Genomic DNA, 26074 nt, shown 5'->3' with positions numbered 1-26074 from the left:
GTCCTGGGGCTTGAACTCGGCCTGGATGCTGTCCCTGCGCTCTTCAGCTCAAGGCCAGTGCTCTACTGCTTGAGCCAAAGTGCCACCTCCGGTTTTCTAGTGGTTTATTGGAGATAAGAGTCTTACAGCCCGGGCTGACTTCCAATTGCAATCCTCAGATCTCAGCCTTCTGAGTAGCTAGGATTACAGGCATGAGCCACCAGCGCCCGGCCATTATGCAATTCTTAAAAATGGAAAAGAAAACTTTAGAGCAATTTATTAAAAAAAAAAAAAAGGTTCAGTAAAATAAAATGATTTTTAAAAATCAAAATCCAGCCGTGCTCTGGTGGCTCACACCTGTAAACCTAGCTACTCAGGAGGCTGAGATCTGAGGATCACAGTTCAAAGCCAGTCAGGGGAGGAAAGTCTGTGAAACTTATCTCCAATAAAACCACGAGAAAAGTGGAAATGGCGCTGTGGCTCAAGTTGTGAATCACTCACCTTGAGCTGAATAGCTCAGGAACAGCCAGGAGGAGCGGGGGGGGGGGGGGGGGGGGGGGGGGGGGGGGGGGGGGGGGGGGGGGGGTGAGGGGGGGAAGGGGGGAGGAAGAAAAATAGGAGTGGTAGTCAGACTTTTTAAAGAGTTCTAGTCTTGGGCTCAAAGTAATACAGTTTAAAAAAAAAAAAAAAAGATTGTAACTGCAAGCCAGCCATTAAGGGTTCAGAATTTTATAGTACTGATATGATAGAAAACACAAATACCAATTTAAAAAAAAAGTCTCAGCTTGATAGATTTCAGATACATAAGTAATAAGAATCATAAAGATTTACCTATACGAAATGTACTCATTACATTACTCATGTAACTGTAACCCCTCTGTACAATATTTTTATAATAAAAACATATAAAAACTTAAAAAAAAAGATTTACAGGGCTGGGAAGGTGGCTCAGTGGTAGAGCGCTTGGCTTGTAATGCATGAGGCTCTGGGTTCGATTCCTCAGCACCACATAAGAAAAAAGCCGGAAGTGGCGCTGTGGCTCAAGTGGTAGAGCGCTAGCTTTGAGCTGAAGAGCTGAGGGACAGCGCCCAGGCCCAGAGTTCAGGCCCCACGACCGGACCCAAAAAAAAAAGATTTACATATACATGTACCAGAAAAATAGGTAAGTAACCAAAACTTTACAAATAAATTATCAAAGAGACCCGGAAACACAACAAATCAAAGAAAGGTTGGACAGATGGGATTGCATGAAGTTGCAGAGCTTCTGCATGGCAAAGGACATAGCTAGCAAGATCAATAGAAAGCCCACAAATTGGGAGAAGATCTTCACTAGCCATACAACAGACAAGGGTCTTATATCTAAAATATACCTGGAACTCAAAAAATTAAATCCCCCAACAACAAATACTCAAAGAAACAACTGCCCAATAAATAAGTGGGCTAAAGACTTACAGAGAAACTTCTCTGAAGAAGAAAGAAGGATGGCCAATAGACACATGAAGAAATGCTCAACCTCCCTAGCCATAAAAGAAATGCAAATCAAAACAACATTAAGATACCACCTCACCCCAGTTAGAATGACAAAAATCAAGAACTCTAACAACAACAGATGCTGGAGGGGATGTGGACAGAAGGGAACCTTACTTCATTGTTGGTGGGAATGTAAACTTGTTCAACCACTTTGGAAACTAGTATGGAGGTTCCTCAAAAGACTCCACATAGAGCTCCCCGATGACCCAGCAGTCCCACTTTTGGGCATTTACCCAAATGTTTACAAACAAGACCACACTAAAGCTACCAGCACAACTATGTTTATTGCAGCATTATTTACTATAGCTAAGATCTGGAACCAACCCAGATGCCCCTCAGTAGATGAATGGATCAAGAAAATGTGGTATATATACACAATGGAATTCTATGCCTCCATCAGAAAGAATGACATTGCCCCATTTGTTAGGAAATGGAAAGACTTGGAAAAAATTATATTAAGTGAAGCAAGCCAAGCCCAAAGAAACATAGGTCCCATGGTTTCCCTTATTTGCAATATCTAGTATATGTATGAGTCAAGCAGAAAAGGTCAGATAAGGTGATGTTAGGAAAATGAACTCTAAGATATGTATTTAAATGTTTTTTTTCTTTCATGCATTTGTTTCTAAAGCATTTATAAGATTATTTCTTAGTTGCTTTGTATGTCCCTCCCCCACAGTACAACCCCTGCTTTCACTGTATTTGATGTCCGTATTATTTGTGGAGGGGAAGGGGAAAAACAAGTCGTTTAAATAAGGATACAGGTGGACCCGTTGCAACAATGAGAAGTACACATTGTCATGTCGAAAACGAACTTTACAACTTTGGTGGGGGGGGGGGGGCGGGGGAGGAGGATTGGGTGAGGGAGGGGGAGGAGGCTTGGAAGGGATGGGAAGGGGAAACAATGGAGGAGGCTACAATGCTTGATAAGAAATGTACTCATTATCTTGCCCATGTAATTGTAACCCCTCTGTACAGTATGTTCACAAAAAAATTAAAATTAAAATTAAAAAAAAGAAATGTACTCATTATCTTGCCCATGTAATTGTAACCCCTCTGTATTTTCACAATAAAAAATAAATTAAAAAATAAATAAATAAATCATCAAAAAATTGGCATTGAGGAAAAACTAAAACAATATACATTTTACATGCATCATTTTGAAAAGGAAACAGCATCCACTGCTTCAATAAGCACATGTGGAAAACAAATGGATGAGGCAGCAAAACTATAAAATGCTAACAGCCTAAAACTTGGCAAATATATAGCCTCTGTATATGCTGTAACCATAGTGCAGGAGACACAGGAAAACGTAAAACTCCGTTAGCAACAGTAGGAAGGTAAGAAAATATCTGCCAATCAAAAGAGCAAAAGAAAATCTAATGTTATATCCTCCCAAAAGAAAAGTACATATTTTTTGAAAATAAATGAACTACAACTAAGCGGACCAATACATATGAACCTAGTCAAAATAATATTGGTCAACATATCATTTTAAGAGGAAAAAAGTTTGACCCCATTCACGTAAGACTCAAAATCTGAACATAAGCCATATATTACTTAAGAATACAGTTACATTTTGAAGAAAAGAACTAGAGAACGACCAACATAAAATTGAGAGAAGTAACTTCTGTGCTAGGCTAGCACAACTGCCATGAGTTCACAGGAGGCACCCAAGGCTCTGATAAGGTCCTCTTTTAAGGTGTGGGGTGTGAAAGGTTAGGAATGTAATTCAGTTAAAAAATATGTGCCGAGCAAGGTCCTGAGCCCCATTCCTGGAACTGCCAAAGGGAGAAAGAAAACACTGCAGTAAGCTGAAGGATAGATATACTGAATGGTAAGTATATATCCATTATTTTTATTATGCTTTTAACTCACCCTACAAACTATAAACTCAGATACGTGTATTTCATAATATAGAAAAAAATGTAAAAATTACCACTAGTAATGCAGTTAGTTCTCTGGCTTTTTTTTTTTTTCTTTTGTCAGTCGTGGGGCTTGAACTCTGGGCTTGGGCGCTGTCCCTGTGCTCTTCAGCTCAAGGCGAGCGCTCTACCGCTTGAGCCACAGCACCACTTTCGGCTTTCTAGTGGTCTATTGGAGATAAGAGTCTCACGGACTTTCCTGCCTGGGCTGGCTTTGAACCGCGATCCTCAGATCTCAGCCTCCTGAGTAGCTAGGATTCCAGGCGTGAGCCACCGGCGCCCGGCTAGATCTCTGGCTTCGAGTATACATTTGCCCTTTATCTTTCTCACATTTTGCCTCAGAACATTTCAATCATGATAAATATGGAACAAATTACCGTGTTTCTTATTGGAATCTTCTTGGGCTCTGGAGGCACATCCTGTGGAACAAATTTCACGGGCTCCTTAATCTGCCTCCTTGATCGCTTGGTCCCGTCTGGTAAGGTTTCCATAGCCATGTCTGCTTCCATGTCGCTGCTCCCTGCCTGGTCACACTCCGAGCACTGCCTGCAAATATGAAGAAATACGGTCATATATTTATTATCTTCCAGCTTTAGCTGCAGTTTCATAAACAAAAGATGTGTATATGTGAAGAATATAAACACACAGGGAGTGAGATAATAATGAAATACACAGGAAAACATGTATTCCTCTCAGAATGACTATCATGAATAGTAATATACACAATAATTTCAAATATACCCTAAGAACTATAAGAATACATGTGGCAATGCTACTTGTTTCTAAGTTAACAGGAATTAAAAACTGATTTAACACCTGACGCTATGCAAAACAAATGTACATAATCACCCAATGTGGAAGAAATAACTGTATTGAAAAGTTCACAGAACTCATAAATGTTATAGACCACGATAGACAATTTGCTCCATGAAAATCAGAATGTGTTTGTGACTTTAACTAAGCATCACTATCCCACAATACTGTGAAATTTGGGAAATTATGTAACCACTTAATCACAATAAAAAATTTGAAAAAAAGACTGATTTAATCATGACTTTTCCTTGTGTGACATATGCTCATAGTATATGTCTGAAAATTACACTCCTTTGTGGACTTTGATTCTCAGCCTTATCACAGTTGTCATAGCTTTGAACTCTTTGAACAAGAGTTCACCTAAAAAAAAAAAAATTTCTAAAACTTTAGAAACTGTTAAAAAAAAATATGTGGCAATTTGGATATTGACAATCTTTATACTGTTAATTATGAAGGGCCATTGAAAAGCTTACAACCAGTTGTGAAAAAGCAAATTTATATTCATTATTTTCTTCAATTTTGAAAGAATAATCAGAAATTAATTTTCTAAGTATAATTTATAGTAGTCTCTTTATAAAAGCAGTTATATATATAATTGTATATGTTTAACTTAAATATGTATGTATATCGGTACCTTTGACTGTAACTTATAATTTATTAATCTTCTTTCTAGAAAATTCCTTAACTACTTAATCTTGTTTACGATCTCTATCTTCCACTTAAAATATGTAGGTTCCCCCTCTTCTCCTAAGCAGCTGATACAATTTGAGAAAAACCAAATGGTCATAGCACTTGCTTACTCACTAAATATCTTGACATGTAGGCTCATCAAATCAAACATCTCCAATATTTTTTCCACAGTAACTGTTACAAACCATCTGCCCTTTTCCCAAGCCCCATCATCACCCAGGCCATTTCCTTCAATAGTCTCAACAGACTACTTCTATGTCATTAGAATAAATGTTCATATCTAATATGAACTCACTCTCCTTTCTTTCCCTACGCTGGCAATTCCTTGTGTATTATTATGTACTTGTTCTGCCCATCATATCTCTCAAATGAACGCAGCCAAAAGCACTGATTATTGAGGGATGTACTCAACAAAAAAACAAGGAGAGAACTCTGAGAAATGGAAATAATATATTTTCTATTTAACTTTTTGTGTCTCTTGCTGTTTTGTTTTCTGTTTTTCCCCTTCTGTCACTGTTTTTGATTTCTGTGTGTTTTGCTTTGTATGTAAGTTTATCTGATTTGGGGAGGGTAAGGAGAAGCACAGAGATGGTAGGACACAGGGTGAACTAATCAGCAGTGATACTCACTAGACACTATGTGGAAATGAACTATACAATTTGTGGGAGAGGAGGATCAGGAGAGAAACAACTGAAAGAAAAGGAGGAAAGAGGTAACACCTTCCAAAAAGAAATATGGCCAGGCGCTGGTGGCTCACACCTGTAATCCTAGCTACTCAGGAGGTTGAAATCTGAGGATCGCAGTTCAAAGCCAGCCCAGGCAGGAAAGTCCCTGAGACTCTAAAATCCAATAAACCACCAGAAAACCGGAAGTGGTGCTGTAGTTCAAGTGGTAGAGTGCTAGCCTTGAGCTGAAGAGCTGAGGGATAGCGCCCAGGCCCCACAACCAATAAAAAAAGAAAAAAGAAAAGAAATATGCTCATTATCTGACTTGCATAACTCTAACCCCTCTGTACATCTTCTTTACAATACAAAGGTTTTTTTCAAAAAAAACTGTGATGTCCTTAAGCCTCCAATTTTAATATTGCTTCCTGGCAAGTAGGTTTGTATTTTCAGGGTTTTGTGTTTTGGGTTTTTGTTTTGGTTTGGTTTTTGGTTTTTGGGGGGTTTTTTGGTCGGTTGTGGGTCATGGGGTTGAACTCTGGGCCTGGTCGCTGTCCCACAGCTCTTCAGCTCAAGGCTAGCACTCTACTACTTGAGCCACAGCGCCACTTCTGGTTTTCTGGTGGTTTATTGGAGAGAAGAGGCTCACAAACTTTCCTTCCCAGGATGGCTTTCAGCCATGAACCTCGCTTTTCAGTTAGAATTACAGGCCTGAGTCACAGGCGCCGGGCTAAGGATTAATTTTTCATATGAATAAATACTTTATCTTTTTAACAATTGTGTGTGAGAGAGAGAGAAGGGGGGGAGTGGTCTTGAGCTAACACCTTCATAAGTCAGAGCTATTATTGGAAGCAGCAGCCAGATAGCAAGTTCTAAAAACCAATAGTTAAGAAGAACGTGGGATCTGAGAAATAAGACTACAGGTGCTGTAACAATTCTGGCTAAAATGAGTAAAATAGAGATTTGGTAGTGAAAGCATCACCACAACCTTGCAGAAAATACAACCAGCAAAACCGGAAATTGCTAACATTCTAAAATGTAAACCAATGCGATTTCTGGGAGCTTCAACCAGAGTCACCAAAACAAGATAACAACTGAAATATTGACCACATCAGTGATATGCTCTGAAATGTCTAACACCTGGATGTACTAGGGGGAGGAGGAGAACTCAAACTGGTAACATTATCTAGCTTTCATGGTATGTATAGCTCCACACCTGTCAAATTCAAGCTACCACCTTGGAATCACAGAATATGGAGTAGGGAAAGGATGAGTAATAGACTCATTATACCATTTTCTACAATATAAATACAACAAATTTAAACAAGACACAACCTCTTAGTAAAATAAACAGAACTAGTCCGGTGCTGGTGACTTAAAGCCACCCCAAGCAGAAAAGTCCATTAGACTCAACTCCAATAAATTGTTCAGAAAAATCTAGAAGTAGAGCTGGGGCTCCAATGGCAGAATGACAGCCTTGAGCAAAAGAAACTCAGGAATAGCATCCAGGCCCTGAATTCTGACCCAGGACAGGAACAACCACAAAAAAGGAACAGAAGTAGTCATACAAGATGAAAAACAGTTAAAGTCCTTGAACGTTACAAAGACATTTAATGTCTGAGTAAATTGCAACTCAAAGATTTGGAATTTACTTTTGTCTAAAACTGGTGTGTGTGTGTGTGTGTGTGTGTGTGTGTGTGTGTGTGTGTGTGTATGTGTGTGTGTGTGTGTGTGTGTGTGTGTGTGTGTGTAGATTTGGAATTTACTTTTGTCTAAAACTGTGTGTGTGTGTGTGTGTGTGTGTGTGTGTGTGTGTGTGTGTGTGTAGATTTGGAATTTACTTTTGTCTAAAACTGTGTGTGTGTGTGTGTGTGTGTGTGTGTGTGTGTGTGTGTGTGTGTGTAATGTAAAAAAACAAACAAACTTATAGTGGGTGTTGGTGGTTCACACCTGTAATCCTAGCTACTCAAAAGGCTAAGATCTGAGAATAATGGTTCAAAACCAGCTCAAGAAGAAAAATCACTAAGATTCTTATTTCCAATTTACTAGGAAAGAGTCAGAAGTACAGCTGTGGCTCAAGTGTTAGAGCACCAGCTTTGATGAAAAAGTTAGGAAAAGGGTATTCTGGCCCTGAGTTCCAGCCCAAGTACACACACACACTACACAAAACACTCATATTTGTTGTAATTTCTCATGTCATTATTTTTCTTATAAAAATCAATCCCTTAAAATATAAATATCTGTTTTGGACTAAAAGAAGGATGAAACATCTGTAGGGTTAAATATTGTTAATTCAATGAACAAATCAAATTTTTTCTCAAATGCTTCTACATAATGTAAAGAATGGACTGGTTGATTAAAAATTCAACTAGCAAATAGAAGATAAAGCATCTGAGCAATAGCTAATAACAAAACAAAGATAATTATAAACACAGCACACAGAATTCATCCTTTAAAAACAACCCCTTAACCGAAAATGTATTAGAAAAAAAAATACACGTTTCCAAATGTCTTGCTAAAGTGCAATTTATTAGTTTAAAACACAAAGTTACTGGGCTGGGAAGGTGGCTCAGTGGTAGAGTGCTTGCCTTGCATGCCTGAGGCCCTGGGTTCGATTCCTCAGCACCACATAAGCAAAAAGAAAAAAGCCGGAAGTGGCACTGTGGCTCAAGTGGTAGAGCACTAGCCTTGAGCTGAAGAGCTGAGGGACAGCACCCAGGCCCAGAGTTGAGTTCAGGCCCCACGACCAGACCCAAAAAAAATAAATTAAATAAATAAATAAATAAAACACAAAGTTACTATACAATGCAATTATATATATATATTCCAATAAAAATGCAAAAAATGCCTTGTTACATTTATAATAAATTATCATAATTATAATATATATAAATATAAATTTTAAAATGTTCCAAATATTTTATTATGAATCAGTATAATACTTCTTGTTGTAGTGCTAGAAGTAACCCAGTTCAAAGCACCCTCCATCTTACTTACCAATAACTGTTTTTGGTCTTTCTTGGCATCCTAGTTAGAGGAGGATCTAGACATCCAAGATGGTAATGAAGTTTACAGGTATCACACAACAAAAGAAGATGTTGGTCATGGTTCTTCTTACAAATTCCACAACTTAGAATAAAAGCAGCAAATGAAGATTAGACTGTCATAGTGAAACCCTTCACCATAACATTTTTAAACTTTGTGAATTTTCATCTTGATTACATACTATTTTGATAATTTATCTCATCTTTTTACAATATTTGTAAATTAGTTCAGAATGCTTTGAGACTGTTAAAAATAGCTTTTTCTAAACTCCCTTTTCTTGATGTAATTAAAAACTTTATACGAAAAAAAATGAGGTTTTTAGCTTTTTTATTTTTTAGTCGGTCATGGGGTTTTGAACTCTGGGCCTAGGTCTGTCCCTCAGCTCTTCAGTTCAAGGGTAGCACTCTACCACTTGAGCCACAGTGCCACTTCTGACCTTTTCTAGTTATGTGGTACTGAGGAAACGAACCCAGGGCCTCATGCATGGGAGGCAAGCACTCTACCACTGAGCCACCTTCTTAGCCCAAGGTTTTAATTTTTTAGATGCAAAAAGAAATGAGGCTTTTGTTTAGAGTTAGAAATATATATACTCAGTTGTGGGGCTTGAACTCTGGGCCTGGGCACTATCCTTGAGCTCTTCAACTCAAGATAAGTGCTGTACCACTTGAGCTAAGGCACCACTTTCAGTTTTTTGGTGGTTAATTGGAGGTAAGATTCTCATGGACTTTCCTGCCAGGGCTGGCTTTGAACCGCGATCCTCAGATCTCAGCCTTTTGAGTAGCTAGTATTACAGGCATGAGCCACTGGCACCCAGCTTGGAAAGAAATATTATGAAAGCTTATTCTAACAAGTGAGCCCAGAACGTAAAGAATAAAAATATTTCTAAAAACAAAATTATTGTATCTGGGCATAAAGATAAAATTATACAAATTCAAATCTAAAATTCATCTTCAGTATCCACTACCTACAAAGACAATAGATTCATAGGTGTATATAGGCTATCCATCATTACTTGCAAACAAGCGAAACTTTATAACTCACTCAAGTACTATAAAATATAAATGTTCAGTCATTTTCATGTTAGCTAGCATTATTAAAATAATCAATTACTAATTTTAAGAAATGTTAAATAAATGTAAATAATTAAATGTAAGATAGTAATCAAATTTTTAAGTAGTTCCAATTCCCTGAGTAAAACTCCTCATCATCTCCATCAAGCTTATATAAATGCATTTCCAGTTACTTATAGACACAAAAGTCATTTAACTTATTATATACCAGCAAAACTCTCCTCTACCATTCCCTATTAAATAGTACTTGATAAAATGAGCTTCAAATGCATTTCACTTACATCCTAATTTGGACAAACTAAAATTAAGCATTAGTTTTTTAAAAATCCACAGTATTAGTTATTCTATCACAATTTAATTACTTGCCTATAAAGTACAGTAGGAAGAGTAGATGCCTTTTGTGTGCCTCCTTCTTTTTTACTTGGTTTTCTCTCCTTGGGTGCTCGCAAAATTGCTGGTATGTTCAACTTCTATTGATTTGAACAAATGCAGTATATATTGTAAGAATTTAACAATAATGCATTATTTTCCTAGATTTGGCACTCAAGCCACCTAAATATTCTAGGATTCTGAGAGGTAAATCTGTTTTATCAGTTACTGTAATGGCAAAAATAAAATTACATTTTGTTAAGCAGTTACTTCCATTAGAAACTTATAATTACATACTTTCATCAATTTTCTGTGACATATTACAACAATATAAAACTTAAACTACTTTAAGCTTAAAAAGAGAAAGATGAGGACAAGCATAAAGGAGGTTTGAAAAAGCGTAACACAGTACATTTGACAAAAAGAATATTAAGGCCGTTTATTTTCCTCAACATCCCCAGCCATATTGGTGCTCCATAGGTTAATTAGAAAAATTATCTTATTGGACCAAGCTCTCCAACAAAGCGGATGAGATTCTCTTTGGGTTTCTACTAATCTGTAGTATGTTGGCTTCTCAGACAGCAACCATCTATCAAAGTCATTTCTCAGTAGCCCAGTGGGCCCACATCTGTTCAGCCAACTGGAAAAAAAAGTGTCATGCAAACAATACAAATGAATTCTACCTACACTGGGCATTTTACATTTTCACAAGGAAATTTGCAAACCTCTGCAAAGCTTATTTTATAAATGAAATCTCTTTTCTAATAGGTATAGTTTACATTACATAAAAGGTTCTTATGAGACAAATTTGAAAATTAGGCCAAAAGGTAATATTAAAAAGGAAAATAAACTAAAATGTTGTATTCAACATTATCTTCACTAAATATAAAATATTATAATATTCCAAAACCATCAACATCCTATTAATAGAAAAAAAAAAAGTTTTTTTACCAGACACAAAAAAGTCTTCATTCTCACCTTTTAAGACAAATTACTCTGATAACTCAGAATTATCAGTTCAGAATTATCTTAAAAGCTTTCCTGGCTCTATAAAATTATATATGGGCTATATTATGAATTTGACTCTTTGCACAGCTCTGAAACAAATACAGTGAAAAATAACTAAAAAGCCTCCTTCACAGCTAGGCACTGGTGGCTCAGGCCTGTAATCCTAGCTACTCAGGAGGCTGAGATCTGAGGATCATGGTTCAAAGCTAGCCTGAGCAGGAGTGTCCATAAGATTATTTCCAATTATCCATCAGAAAACTGGAAGTGGTGCTGTGGCTCAAAGCAGTAAAATGCTAGCCTTGAGAAGAAAAGCTTAGGGACAGTGCTCAGGCCCAAGTTCAAGCCCAACCCAAAAAAAAAAAAGACTCCCTCAAAAAGGAAGCCAATGGGCTTGGAAGTAGAGTGCTGTCTACCATGCATGATGCCCTGGGGTTCAATTCCTTAGTACCACATAAACAGAAAAGACAGAAGGGGTGCTGTGGCTCAAGTGGTAGAGTACTAGCCTTGAGCAAAAGAAGCTCAAGGGACAGCATCCAGGCCCTAAGTTCAAGTCCCAGGACTGGAAAAAAAAAAAAAAGGTGGTTTCATTTTCTACCACTTGAGCCACAGGCCCACATCTGGCTTTTTCTGTATATGTGGTGCTGAGGAATCAAACCCAGGGCTTCACTCATGCGAGGCAAGCACTCTACCACTAAGGCTACCTTCCTGGCTCTGAAGCCACCTTTTATAGAGAAAGAAACAGTCTGTGTCAACTATATTTTAAAAATATGTATTTGAAATTACTTGAAAAATTATTAATTTATCAATTATACAGTAATAAAATGGCATTAAAAATTCCATTTTGCAATAGATGTTTTTTCAACACCAAGAACTTTAGCAAACTAAAGTTATCTAGGGATAAAGGACATTTTACCCCATGACAGTAATAGATACCACTGAAAGGTAAAAACTATACTTTGTAACATTTTAGTTAAGGGGAAAAAAAACTCTTTTACATAGCTCAAATTAATACAAAATCAATCTATCTAGTTCGCCCTGTAAGTTTTTTAAACCAAATAATATTAAAAAAAGTGAAAAGTGAAAGGAAAACTGTGACAAAGAGCCTAAACTTGCTAAATTAAAGGAAAGGAGAAGGTAGTAGCAGAAACTCATGCTTCAAATCGAGGCTTATCACAAGTGACAGGTCAATCAGTTAGAGCAAATGAAAAAATCCCGCAAACAAGATAGCTGGTGAAACAACCAAATTAAGCCCCAGGTTCTCAGTAGGCAGCTTGCAATGCTCTAGATATGTTTCAGGAAGAAATCATTATCCCAGAAGATCAGGCCCTGATCAAATACAGTTCTTCAGTGAACACAGTGACAGTTGTGTCAAAAATCTGGATTTTGAAAATCATATAGTAAGAATTGAGGAGAATAATTGGAAATAAACTAACCTGCCCTGTGATTCGGCCTAATAAGGCCCAAATTCCTTGCCCTTCACTTCGAAGTTTGCCATTTAGATTTTGTAGTTCTTCTAAAGATTCACACAGCTACAAAGAATAGGTCAAATTAGTAAACTTCCTTAGGTAGAAATTTAAGGAAATTATATATAAATATCCCAAAATATTCACATTAATATCACATATATTTTAATATATTCAGATAACAAACTACTGAGAAACCAAATGACACAAAGTCTAATAGGCCTAATCATTCTATTTTATGCTAGCATTTTAACTAATGATGATCTCTACAAATTTACACATTTTATTACAGTTTGCTGTAAGTTCACACACATTCTATTTTTTATGCTTCCATTAAGATGCATTTCCTTTATTTTCCCAATAAGTGAACAAAACTCAGTGGGTTTTGTGAGTTGGCCCAGATCACAGAACTACCAAGAATCTCCAGGCAATCCAAATCTGGTTCCAGTACAGTATTTTTACCATTGTGTGAATAATACTTCAATTTATAATATAAATTTTTACCAAATTAAATACCAGGGTTTTGTTTGTTTGTTTTTTGCTGTTTCTGGAGCTTGAACTCAGAGCCTGGGCACTGTCCCTGAGCTTTTATGCTCAATACTAGCACTCTTCTGCTTGAGCCACAGCTCTACCAAGAGCATTTTGTGTGTGTACTTTATCAGAGAAGGATCACACATATAATCCTGCCTGGGATGGCTTTGAACCACGATCCTCAGATCTGAGCCTTTTGAGTAGACAGGATTATAGACAGTTGGTATGAACTTTAAATGAACTTTAAATGTTCATTTTTCTTAGAATGTAGAATTTTATCTTTATCCCTCCATTTATGTACTAAATGTAAAGATGTACAACAGAAGGCATGGATGAAGTAGTAAAATGCGTGCCTAGCATGTAAAAGGTCTTGGGTTCAACCCCCAATAAAACACACAAAATAAACAAATAAATAAATAAGCTATATTTTTAAGAAAAGAGGGACAATAAAAAATAAATTAGCAAATAGTTTTTAATTGAAAGTATCATAATACAATTCAAGATTTTTAAAAACCTTAAAAATAAACTCGGAAATTTTTTTTTAATTTTTATTTTTTTGTGTAAACTCGGAAATTTTTTACAAAGTTAAAAGCAGAAGCTCTGTAACATTAAGTATAGGTCAGGAATAAGAAATGTAGTCATACCTATTAGCCTCATACCCCAACTCTATGACTTGACAACTATATAGACAGGGGCAACTTATGTAATTTCTTCAGAACTTAGTTCCCTACCCTGGAAATTGGGTCAATAAGCATAACTACATTATAAAGTTAAGAAGAGGATGAAATGAGTTACTCTATGTAAAGTTGAGAATTATGCTTGGCACATACTAAGAAATAGTATTGATAATAAAGATAGCGAAGAGTTAGAAAAGAGATTAAAAGCATTAAAGTGTGAAAATAAAACAAGTACAAATGCCATAAAAATTACAAAAGACATCATAAGTAAGATGTACCATATTATTCTGTATACTGTGCAGCCAACTTACCTTATTATATTCTACATGAAGCTTTTCTTGCTCATTCTCTAATTTATCCTTTATATTCTTTTGTTCTGCCATGTTTTCCTGAATTTGAATCATGCGCATATTTCTCTCTATTTAAATTAAATATCCAAGTTTACTTTAGGTGCAAGTAAAAGCCAATATGAAAAACACAAAGAAACTAGCTATAGAAATAGGATTATAAAAAAAAAAGAAATAGAAGGATAAAGCTACATTGTATAAAACTTCTATGTATACAAAAAACATGAATCTATTTTTTTCAAAGAAATCTACAAATTGGGAAAATAAACATGCTTTTTTAACATCTGTAATTTGGCTAATAATTTTCACAAAAAATGAATAGGTGCTAAACAGATATGTTCATTAACATATTATTTCTAGTTTTTAAAAAAGTATATGTACCATTATCTATACTGACCAAAATAATAATTCACAAAATCAGCGGTGAGAGCAGGCTGCTTATGTTTTCTCCTTCCATCCACACTAGAACTAGTATCTGAATTGTCCACTGGAAAGATATCTGTACTGATTCCCATTAGTTCTGCTTTCCGCATCAATTTACGAATAGCCGAAGCACTACTAGTAAGGGGTCTGGGTAGTTTTTCCCTGGGAACCCAGGCCTGAGGTCTGGTAGAGCGAGCCAATTCTGCCTTGGCACGATATTGCTGAAGCCGAGCATTGATCCTTGCCTATAAAAGAAATGTACACAAATTTAGGAGAAAATAAAGATAACAAGAATCTCCTTTTGAGTACAAATGGCCCTTAAGATACAATACACAACTCAAGAGTTACAATAAACTAAATCTACACTTAGGATCAACTGTCTTAATTTATGATTACAGTAGTAAAATAGTCAGTTGATTAAGCTGTAGTAGTTGTTCTCAATAACTGTAATATTCTCATATATTTAATATACATATAAGAATATTTTGAATGATAGGCAAATAAATAAACTTTAAGACTGACTGAAAGACAAGGATGTACTGAGCACATTTCACAATTTCCCTTCAGTCCCACTTTACAAGATGGAAATATTCTTTATAATCAGCTATTCTCACAAGATGAAAACGAATATCTTAAAAGTCAACTAACTATTTGCCTTAAGCACAGACTACTTTAGTTAGGTATCTAACCAAATGGCATAATTATATTGCATATGGCCAGATCAAGAGGTCACATGTCATTGGCAAACACACCAAATTCTGAAATCTATAATCTGAAGAAAAAAAATCAACAAGTGTTGGCATGATTCCCATACCTGTGCTTCTGGTGACAGTTGTTTCTCTCTCTCTTGCAGAGACATTTTACAATAGGATTGTAGAGCCAAGTAGTTTTTTCTCTTCCACTTCCTGTCTAACCTATCTGCATGTTGCTTACAATAAGCAAAAAAGGGATCTGCTATATCCTATACAAAAAAAGGAGGTAAAGTGAATAATTTTATTCCATTTATCATAGTAAACCTACTGCAAAATGATTTCCTTTTTGAAATATTACCTTTGAAGTATTACCTTCCTAATAAATTGCAAATGTTATTTGTATGATCTATGATAAGGTTAACTGCTTTTGAAACATAACTTTATATATTAACTTCCAATTAGAAATTTCAAATTAGCAATCATTTTTTTTCTAAGGCCTTATAGAAGAAAGTATAGGAGTATACCTCAACAGTACAGCACTTGTCCGGTATGATCAAGGATCTAAGTTTGATTCCCAGTACCATAAATAGATAAAATTACAAGTAGCTATTACAGAAAGGAAGAGGGGAAACACAAGAGCTTCTGGACACAGTTTGAAACTTTCTAAGATCCAGAAACACACACACACACAAAATCAAAAATAGATAGGACTGCATCAAATTTAAAAATTTCTGCATGACAAAGTCCAAAACTAAAAAGCTAAATAGGAAGCCCACAAAAGGGAGACTTTTACCAGCTACACATAAGAGCCTTCCAGAATGTACTCAGAGCTTAGAAAATTAAATCCTAAAAAGTTAAACCCTCAAAGAAAAAGCAACTCAATTAATAAATGAGCTAAAGACAACAAAAACTCCTCAGAAGAAGTAAAAAATGGCCAATAGACACCTGAAGAAATGCTTAACATCTCTGGCTGGCCATAAAGAAAATACAAATCAAAACAACAATGAGATTCCATCTCACCCCAGTTACAATGGCTATAATCCAGAAAACAAACAGCAAATGCTGGTGGGGATGTGGCAAAAGGGAACTCTACTACGCTGATGGTGGGAATGTAAATTTGTTCAACAACTCTGGAAAGTAGTATGGAGGTTCCTCAAAAGACTAACCTTAGATCTTCCCTATGACTCAATAATTCTAGTCCTGGGCATTCATGTTTATTGAAACACTATACCGAATCCAAACCAAGGAACTCAACCTATGTGCCCATCAACAGATAAATGGGTCAAGAAAATGTGGTATGTATACATATGGAGTGTTATTGAGACATAAGGAAGAGTAAAATTATGTTATTTGCAAGAAAATGACTGCTTTTGAACCTCGATCCACCAAGTCTCAGGCTCCTGAGAATCTAAGATTATAGGATGAAGCACTAATGCCCAGCTATTTTTTCAGTCTCAGTTTCTTCCTTCTGTACTTTAATGGCTTCTTTAATTTGGTGTACATTCTTGGAAAGGCCACAGTGAATGGAAGTAAACTGGCACCTTCTTAAGCTGGCTGTGGCAAGCTATCAAGTTGCTCACTTACTTCCCAATTTTTCTCTTCCCACAGTTTCTATTTCGCAGAGCTCCTTTACTTTGAGAGAAACTGAAAGTAGCAGATTTTACTTTCCCAGTCTTTCACTGGTAACAGTGACCATAATGACTCTTTTGGCACATAAGATGATCAGAAACTCTCCTGGGTATAGACATATAAGAGAAGTTTTCACTCCTAATAATAATAAAATGCCCCTGAATGGTAAATAGAGTAGGTAGAGTAGGTAGCTTCCAGCTGCTTTGGGCCTACATTTCCCAAGAACTAGTATTCACCTAGTTGAGCAAATTCAAGAAAGTTCATTTGAGTCTTCTATACATGGGCTACCTTAGGTAGCCTTGAGACTAGATACATATGCATGGCCTATGAAGCCATTCTACCCAAGTGCTACTTTATCTGCTAAACAAGTGGGATATTATGTTGCTATGACTTTGGAATTACAGAGTTATGAGTCAGGAGTTGGGAGAATGTGAACCTGTGGGCAGAATAAAGCTGGTGTTCCTATGTAGTCTGTGAGTCTGTGCTGTGATGAACCAATACACAGTGTGTTCTTATACTGTGGGCTGATGTCGCTGATGCTGGTACTGATTGCTACAGCTGCTGCTGCTGATGATGATGAATTTGTGAATAGAAGAGCTTATGAATAAAATTATAACTTCCCATCCGTAGCATACCTCGAATCTTCTTTGGCCTGCCCAAATGTGAGAACCTGAGAACCACCCACAACACACCCAGCCCCTTTCCTCCTTTTCTACTTAAATGCTACAATGCAATGTTTACTTATTTCAATCATGTTGGGAAAATGAAGCAAGAAGTTTAAGAAGAACAAAACAAAATAAAACAAAACAAAATACCTAAACTGGGTGCTGGTGGCTCACACCTGTAATCCTAACTATTCAGGAGGCTGAAATCTGAGGATCCTGGTTCAAAGACAGCCCAGACAGGAAAGTCCATGAGACTCATCTCCAATTAGCCACCAGAAAACCAGAAGTGGGGATGTGGCTCAAAATTGTAGAGGACTAGCCTTGAGCAAAAAAGAGCTCAGGGAAAGCACCCTGAGTTGAAGTCCCACAACCAAGAAAACAAACAAACAAAAAAAATAACAGGTAAATAAACTAAAAAAAAAAAAAATATATATATATATATATATATATATATATATATATAAGAAAGTAAAAGAGGAACCTGAAACCAGTAGCTCACACCTGTAATCTTAGATATTCAAGAAGCTAAGATCTGGAAGACTGCAGTGGAAGCCGGCCCTGGCAGAAATCTCCGGGAAACTCAATCTCCAACTAAACACCAAAATGTCAGGCTGGAGGTATGTCTCAAATGGTAGAGCATCAACCATGAGCAAGAAAACTAAGTGAGAGCACAAAGCCCTAGGTTCAAACCTTTGTACTGGAAAAAAAAAGAGAGATGGAAGATGTCAAAATAAAAGAAAATAAAACTTATTCTGGATCATTAATTAAGTAAGCTACTGAAGTTTAAGCAAACTCAGGGTTTAGGTTTTGTTTGTTTGTGTTTTAGCATTTGATGGTTAATGGACTGTGAAAGCCACTGTACTTAAGTATTCTATTATCTGACACTGAAAACCTGGGAGAAATATTCAACAGCTTGTAATAAAAGGCTAGCAATCAAAACATACATTTTAAAGCCTCATGTGCAATGGCAGGAGTAGACTAAAAATTTGGCTCTGAAATTTCCAGAAACTTGAAAAGGTTAATGTAATCAGTTACCCATTTAGAATAGTCATACACCAATAACCAAGCCTTTTATTAATCAACCACAGAATATACTTCACATAAAGGCCCACTCAAAATCCCAGAGTTATTTTCAGATGAAGACATGAGAGTCAACAGATGTAAAAACAAACATTTTCACAGGTTCTTTTGTCTATCTTAAGACAGAACTTTCTAGACGAGGATTATTGGCAAAGTCCACTCTCATCTGCATAAGTAAATACTATCACAAATTTTCTTATCTCCTGTTTGTTTTCTTGAAAGCTCAATAGCTCTTATAAAGCCATTTCTCTCCATTCCCTCTTCTTTGTAAAGCTTGGATGATTACCTTTTCACTTTTGCTTTGTAGAGAATCTCCTGTATAAATATGTAGATTTCTATATAAATATGTGAGTAAGAATCTTTCTCTTCTCTCACTAATCTGTCATTTGTCATTTTAAGCCACAGTCCTCTAATTAAAAACCTAAGGAGACAGAGAAAAAGGCTTTCCTCCCCAATCTATTATTAGAAAAAAAAAACGAAACTGAAAGGTACTAACCTAATGTACTGAAAATTTGGCTTACTAATATCAGTTAATACAAAAGAAACACAGTGGTTTTCAATAAGATAAATAATGTAAGAAAAAGGAAAACTCTGATAATGAGTTTATCCAAGAGAATGACAAAATTTGACTTAGACCTTAATTTTGTACCGGCTGTGCAAAACATAGCAACAGGAATTGACAAACTATAACTTTGGTAGCCAAAACTTGCCCTACTTGTTTTTATAAAGTTTTATTTATTATATTGGGATGTAGTTATTCCATTCATTTAATGGTCTATGGCTGCTTTCATGCTACAATGTTAAAGTACCTAGAAATAAATTAGAAATCTACAAAGCCTAAAATATTTTCAATCTAGCTCTATATAACAGCAGAATATATTCTCTGCTGGAGAAAAGCTAAAAGAAGAAGACTAAGAATTAATTCAGGAGACAAAGGATGACTTGGACTATGTCACAGCAATAAGTTTCTAAGGAGGCACCAAAACCTGAAAATACTCTTGAGAGGATATAGTGTGTGAGAGAAATTAGCCTAAGTTAAGGACTGTCCAGTTAAAATATAAAATAAATTATCATAAGCATATTAGGCAGGGCTATATAAAAGCCCCTGAAACTTACTAAATATGTTATTTGACAAACTTATTCAAAATTATTTGATCTACCAAGGGCTCATTGCTGTTAGTCCTGATACTGAAGTATCAATACAGTAGCCAAAGATCTCATTTGAGCCCTTTAAATTTAATCCATAAATGGCTCAACCTTCTATACCAAGGTTGCAAAAAAGAAAAAAAAAATCAATAAAATCTATAAATAATCTTACCCTGTTACACTGTTTGAAAGAGAATTTTCTAAATAACAGTATAATGTAACAGTTCTGTGATTAATTTGTGTGTGTGGTGTGTGTGTCTCTGTGTGTGTGTGTGCCCATTCTAGGGCTTGAACTCAGGGCCTGGGGCTGTGTCCATGAACTTCTTTTGCTCAATTTTAGTGCTCTACCACTTGAGCCCCAGCTCCACTTCCAGCTTTATGGTAGTTAACTGGAGATAAGTGTCTCACAGACTTTATTTGGGCTGGCTTCAAACTATGACCCTCAGATCTCAGCCTCCTATAGTCATGAACCACTGGTACCCAGCTGTAATCACAGAAGAAAAACTCCTATGCAGGCTTAGACCTATTTTATAAAACATTGAGTTCCATCCATCGTAAGTGAATACATGCTATAGCTCAGCTATAAGAATTCATAGAGAGCCGGGCGCTGGTGGCTCACGCCTGTAATCCTAGCTACTCAGGAGGCTGAGATCTGAGGATCGCGGTTCAAAGCCAGCCCGGGCAGGAGAGACCGTGAGACTCCTATCTCCAATAAACCACCAGAAAACCGGAAGTGGCGCTGTAGCTCAAGTGGCAGAGCGCTTGCCTTGAGCTGAAGAGCTGAGGGACAATGCCCAGGCCCAGAGTTCAAGCCCCACGACCGACAAAAAAAAAAAAAAAAAGCCTGTGCCACCACACTCAGTTTTTATTGGCTAAAATGAAGTTTCATTAACTTTTTTCCCAAGCTAACCTTGAAACCTAGTACTGTCAAAAAAAAAAAAACATTAAGCTGGAGCCGGTGGTTCAAGTTTATAATCCTAGCTACTCAGGACGCTGAGATCTGAGAATTGAGATTCAAAGCCAGCCCTGGCAAGAAAGTCCATGAGACTCTTATCTCCAGTAAACCACTAGAAAACTGGAAGTGACGCTGTGGATCAAGCGGCAGAGGGCTCACCTTGAGCTGAAGAGCGCAGGGACAGTGTCCAAAGCCCAGAGTTCAAGCCCCACAGCCAACAAATAATAATAACAATAACAATAATAATAATGATAATAAAATTATTAAGATTTCCAAAAGAAGTTTGAAGAGACAAAACTCATAACTATTTACTTTTTTTTTTTTTTGTCATGGGGCTTGAACTCTGGGCCTGGGCGCTGTCCCTGAGCTCTTCAGCTCAAGGCAAATGCTCTACCACTTGAACTACAGAGCCAGTTCCGGTTTTCTGGTAGTTTATTGGAGATAAGCGTCTCACAGATTTCTCCTGCCTGGGCAGGAACCACAATCATCAGATCTCAGCCTCCTGAGTAGCTAGGATTACAGGCCTGAGCCACCATCACCCAGCAGCTATTCACTTTTGAAGTTCTAGATCAATGACGAAGATAAAGATGTTAAGAATAAGCTTTAAGTTGTTATTTATGCTTTACACCTGTTACATGACTAAACAAACTCATGAGAAGTCTAATGAACACATTCATCAACCAAGAGTTACATAAACTTACCTCTTCTGCAGCTGCCTCTGAAAGTAGACCTTCTTTCTGAGCACAGGTCACATGAAAATAGGCTCTGCACATGCCAGCATCACAGCTAATGCAAACCCCAGTCCTAGCAAAGCGAGGGTCTTCACAAAAGCTACATTCCTATGAAAGAATAATAATACTTAGAGCAAAAATATTTACCCAAAGACTGTATCTTGTATAAAGCATCCATTAAATATTTAAAATGCTAATAAAATAGTGAACCAATTGGGTACTGATACAAACTGTAGGCAAGCCAAGTATTTATAGGAAAATAGACATTCTTTATATAGTTCCAGTAAGCCAAAACTCAACTGGTGTAATAATGATAATAACAATTAATATTACTTTAGGATTATGTGCCACTTTTAGTCCAAGCATTTTACATACATGTGAGAAAATAGAGGTGAAGATGAGTTAACATACCTATTCAAAATATCAAAGAAAGTTATAGGGAGTGAAATTGCAACCCAGCACTATGTGAGTAGTCTATGATAACATTATCACTTGGAAAATTAGAAAACATTCACACAAAACTCTAGGCGCTGCAACAAAACAAACTATCCCTTTTCAAAAAAATACCCTGAAAAGCTAGGCACTTGCCTGGTGCCAGTGGCTCATGCTGGTAATCCTAGCTACTCAGGAGGCTGAGATCTGAGGATCACAGTTCAAAGCTAGCCTGGGCAGAAAAGTCCATCTCCATTAATCACCAGAATAAAACTGGAGGGGGCACTGTGGATCAAACAGCAGAGCTCTCATTTTGTGTTGAATAGCTGAGGGACAATGCCTAGGCCCAGAGTTCAAGCCCCATGACCAACCACAACCAAAAAAGCTAGGCCCTGGTGGCTCACTTTGTAATTTTAACTACTTAGGAGGCTGAGATCTGAGGATCGCAGTTCAAAGACAGCCCAGGCAAGGCCATGAGACTCTGATCTCCAATTAACTACCAAAAAAGCCAGAAGCAGAGTGGTTCAAGAGGTCAAGTGCTAGCCTTGAGCACAAAAATTCAGAGACAACACCCGGGTCCTGAGTTCAAGCTCCAAGACAAAAAAATAAAAAATATTTTAAAAAGTAGGCATTTTTTATAGCAACCTAAAAGCACTAGGACATCTCTTTATCCCAACTTTAATATATTACTGATGCTATTAAAGAGTTTTCCTTTCCAATTTTGTAAAAGACAGTAATTGAAAGAATGAATTCATGTCTAATTAGCTTTAGCGGTCCTAGGCTGCTTGTAGCAGCCAAAGTACTAAGTTCTGCTTGTACTTGGATATAAAGTAATATGTGGCACTTACAATTATTTATAATCCTGCCAAGGGTTGATAAACTATTAATGCTAAGAATCACTTACTAGACAGAAGTTTATATAGTCATAAAAATTAAATTCTTGAAACCTGAGTAAAATAAAAACATACTCCTTATATTCTTGTTGTGTGTATGTCCATGTGTACATGTTTAAAAGTTTGATAAATTATACTCCAAAAGTATAAATCTAGGACTGAACTGAGCATGGTGGCATGGCCTATACTCCTAACACTTGAAAGGCTGAGGCAGGAGAATCATGAGATAAGGCTAGCCTGGACTATAAAGGGAAATCCTGTCTCAAAGACAAAAATAAAATTTTTAAAAAATAGGATACAATTTGACCCAACTAGTTATACAAAGGCTCAGCTCTCTGTATTTGATAGTGTGTCACAAGCCAGGGAAAAAAGCAATAATTTCAAGTATCATGTTACTAAATTAAGAACACATGAAAGGATTCATGCATTACTTGCTTTCTAGGAAATCTATCAGTAACAATGATGTCATATTACAGACTCAGCAAAGAGCATGATCATTAATATGCACATCTTAAAAGCCCTAGACACTAACAGTAAAAAATTTTCTGGGGGCTGGGAAGGTGGCTCAGTGGTAGAGCACTTGCCTTGCATGCATGAGGCCCTGGGTTCGATTCCTCAGCACCACATAAGCAAAAAGAAAACAGCTGGAAGTGGCACTGTGGCTCAAGTGGTAGAGCACTAGCCTTGAGCTGAAGAGCTGAGGGACAGCACCCAGGCCCAGAGTTCAGGCCCCACGACCGGACCCAAAAAAAAAAGAAATTTCTGTTCAGAGAATAATAGATGTTTTTGCCTTACCTTGGCACCATATTTGGAATAGTTCATTTCTGTAAGCGTTACTGGTCTCAATTTGTCAATATCTCCAAAGGCTACCCCAGGAACATAGAGGGCACAAACAATGTGAACCCATCTAGTGGAGAGAAGATATGGTTTTGCTATCAATCCGTTCATGAGATTCTCTCACGGAAAACAAACACAGAAAACATGTGACATCTTAAATGACTACTGAAACAATTATGTGATCTCATGTTAAACACTCAATTTCAGTCACATAAGAGAATACGCAACATCTTTAGAATAATAGCAGTCCGTTATACAAAAATGACTGCAATTTAGCCAAAAACTTAGATTTCGCTTAAAATCCAATGCACTTTATTCTTGTTCTTAAATAGTTGCATGGTAGCCGGGCACCGGTGGCTCACACCTATAATCCTAGCTACTCAGGAGGCTGAGATCTGAGGATCATGGTTCAAAGCCAGCCAGGGCAGGAAAGTCCATGAGACTTATCTCCAATAAACCACTAGAAAACCGGAAGTGGCTCTATGACTCAAGCAGTAGAGCGCTTGCCTTGAGCTGAAGAGTTCAGGGACAGTGCCCAAGCCCAGAGTTCAAGCCCCACGACCAAAAAAAAAAGTTGCATGGGAGTACAATTCAAATAAAATAAAGTATCATTTTCAAGTGCATAGAATAATATTCACATTCATTATTATAAGAACTTCTAAATTTAAGGAACTTAAATTAAGAGCTGTGAAGTTAATCTGTGATCATTAGGTATAGTTGCTAATAGTTGGTCATTCTTTTCCAAAAGCTGAAGCTGTTGGATAATCCTTACAAACTTATTTTAACAGTTTCAGTGTAGAGGTTGACCTTCTTCTCAGGTAAAAGTAGTTTGCTGGAAGAAGGTATGGAAAAATAATAATTACTCATCTGAGTTGAGTGCTGGTGGCTCACGCCTGTAATTCTAGCTACTCAGGAGGCTGAAATATATGGGTCACAGTCCAAAGCCAGCCAGGCAGGAACATCCAGTGAGAGCTCTATCTCCAGTTTACCACCAGAAATGGAGCTGTGGCTCAAAGTGATAGAGCACTATCCTTGAGCAGAAAAGCCTCAGGGCAGCACCCAGACCCTGAGTTCAAGCCCCAGGATTGACCCAAAAAAAAAAAGTCATCTGTTAACCATACAGTTTATATACTAAAATTTATATGCCTTATATGCATATAAATATACTCTTCAAGTCTGAATAATGCTGAAACACTAAATGAAGTGTTCAATGTGCTGAAAAAAATGGATTAGTATTTAATTTTTTAAAAAATTGATCTGGCCAGGCACCTGTGGCTCACGCTTGTAATCCTAATCCTAGCTACTCAGAAGGCTGAGAAGCCTGGGTAGGAAAAGTCCATGAGACTCTTACCTCCAATAAACCACTGGAAAGCCAGCTGTGGCTCAAGCGGTAGAGTGCTGGCCTTGAGCTGAAGAGCACAAGACAGCGCCCAAGCCCAGAGTTCAAGCCCCACAGCTGACCAAAAAAAAAAAAAAAAAGAATTAAACTGAGCCTGGCACGGTGGCTCACACCCATAATCCTATCTACTGGAGGCTGGGACCTGAGGCAGCCTGGTCAGACTCTTATGTCTAATTAGCCACCAGAAAATCCAAAGTGATGATGTGGCTCAAGTAGTAGAGGGCTCACCTTGAGCTGAAGAGTTAAAATGGTTTGAAAACTATATGATTCTGGTTTTCTGATACACTTATCAGTTTTAATGGACTACATAATCATTCAATACTGAAGAAAACAGTTACAAATCTTTAAAAAAAATACTATCATTTTTTACTGAGGGAAAAAAAATCCAAGGTTTTGAGATTTTCTTGATAGAGCATTTTAATCCAACCTCCCAAATGCATCCTGTAGAGTTCAATATAAAGATACACATCTTCAACAAGCAGCTGCTTTCTCAATTTAATTTGCGCAGTTTCTTCATGCTCCACTGATGTATTAAATGTCGCTGTACTCTGTGGAAGTTTATCTTTGATAAACCCAACAGCTGGCTGCTTCCTTCATACTGACCTTCTTAAAATGCTTGAGAACAAGTCACACAAGTAGTGCAAATTTAAACTGCCATTTCAGAGTGATTGGCACATCAGTGTATCACTTCACCTACCCACGCATGTGAGGAAACCACGCATGTGAGGAAACCACGGTGTGTCCTTATTAAAATACATACCAAAGCCAAGACAAAATAAAATCATTCCTAATAGGATTTAGGCCCATTTTAAACCAATAAACAGTCTTTTGTTCACTTGTTTATCATGAACATACTTTAGAACTTTGTAATTAAGAAAAGTTGGGTAAACAACAAGACAAGAAATCTTCCTTGTTATTTTACCATCAGCATTATGACAGATGTTGACTGAGGAGTGAAAAGCAAACATCTTATGAACCACCCAAAAAAGTTGTCATTTTAGCATAGAAACTGTTTAATATATCCTTTTAAATTTATGTATCTTAATAAAGCAAACTAAGACTAGTACCATACTTCACAGAAGACTC

General features: G+C 37.0%; 1 protein-coding gene across 3 annotated transcripts in view; it reads right to left on the bottom strand.

Annotated features, from left to right (window-relative positions):
• Positions 1-26074, bottom strand: part of Phf14 (PHD finger protein 14) — a 149469-nt gene that overhangs the window by 94376 nt on the left and 29019 nt on the right. For all 3 annotated transcript variants that reach the window (XM_042695913.1, XM_042695914.1, XM_042695912.1), the window contains 9 exons: positions 23548-23659; positions 21398-21535; positions 15344-15490; positions 14504-14774; positions 14071-14177; positions 12522-12617; positions 10078-10181; positions 8594-8725; positions 3809-3977 (listed from right to left, as the gene is read on the bottom strand). In XM_042695913.1, coding sequence (XP_042551847.1) covers positions 3809-3977; positions 8594-8725; positions 10078-10181; positions 12522-12617; positions 14071-14177; positions 14504-14774; positions 15344-15490; positions 21398-21535; positions 23548-23659 — 1276 coding nt within the window. The remainder of the gene's footprint in view (positions 1-3808; positions 3978-8593; positions 8726-10077; positions 10182-12521; positions 12618-14070; positions 14178-14503; positions 14775-15343; positions 15491-21397; positions 21536-23547; positions 23660-26074) is intronic.

Source organism: Dipodomys spectabilis, unplaced genomic scaffold (genome assembly GCF_019054845.1).
Source record: "Dipodomys spectabilis isolate Male_0828 unplaced genomic scaffold, ASM1905484v1 ptg000197l, whole genome shotgun sequence".
Lineage (NCBI taxonomy): Eukaryota > Metazoa > Chordata > Mammalia > Rodentia > Heteromyidae > Dipodomys > Dipodomys spectabilis.
The sequence above is the reverse complement of the archived record's forward strand: the minus strand, read 5'-3'. Positions and strand labels throughout refer to the sequence as shown.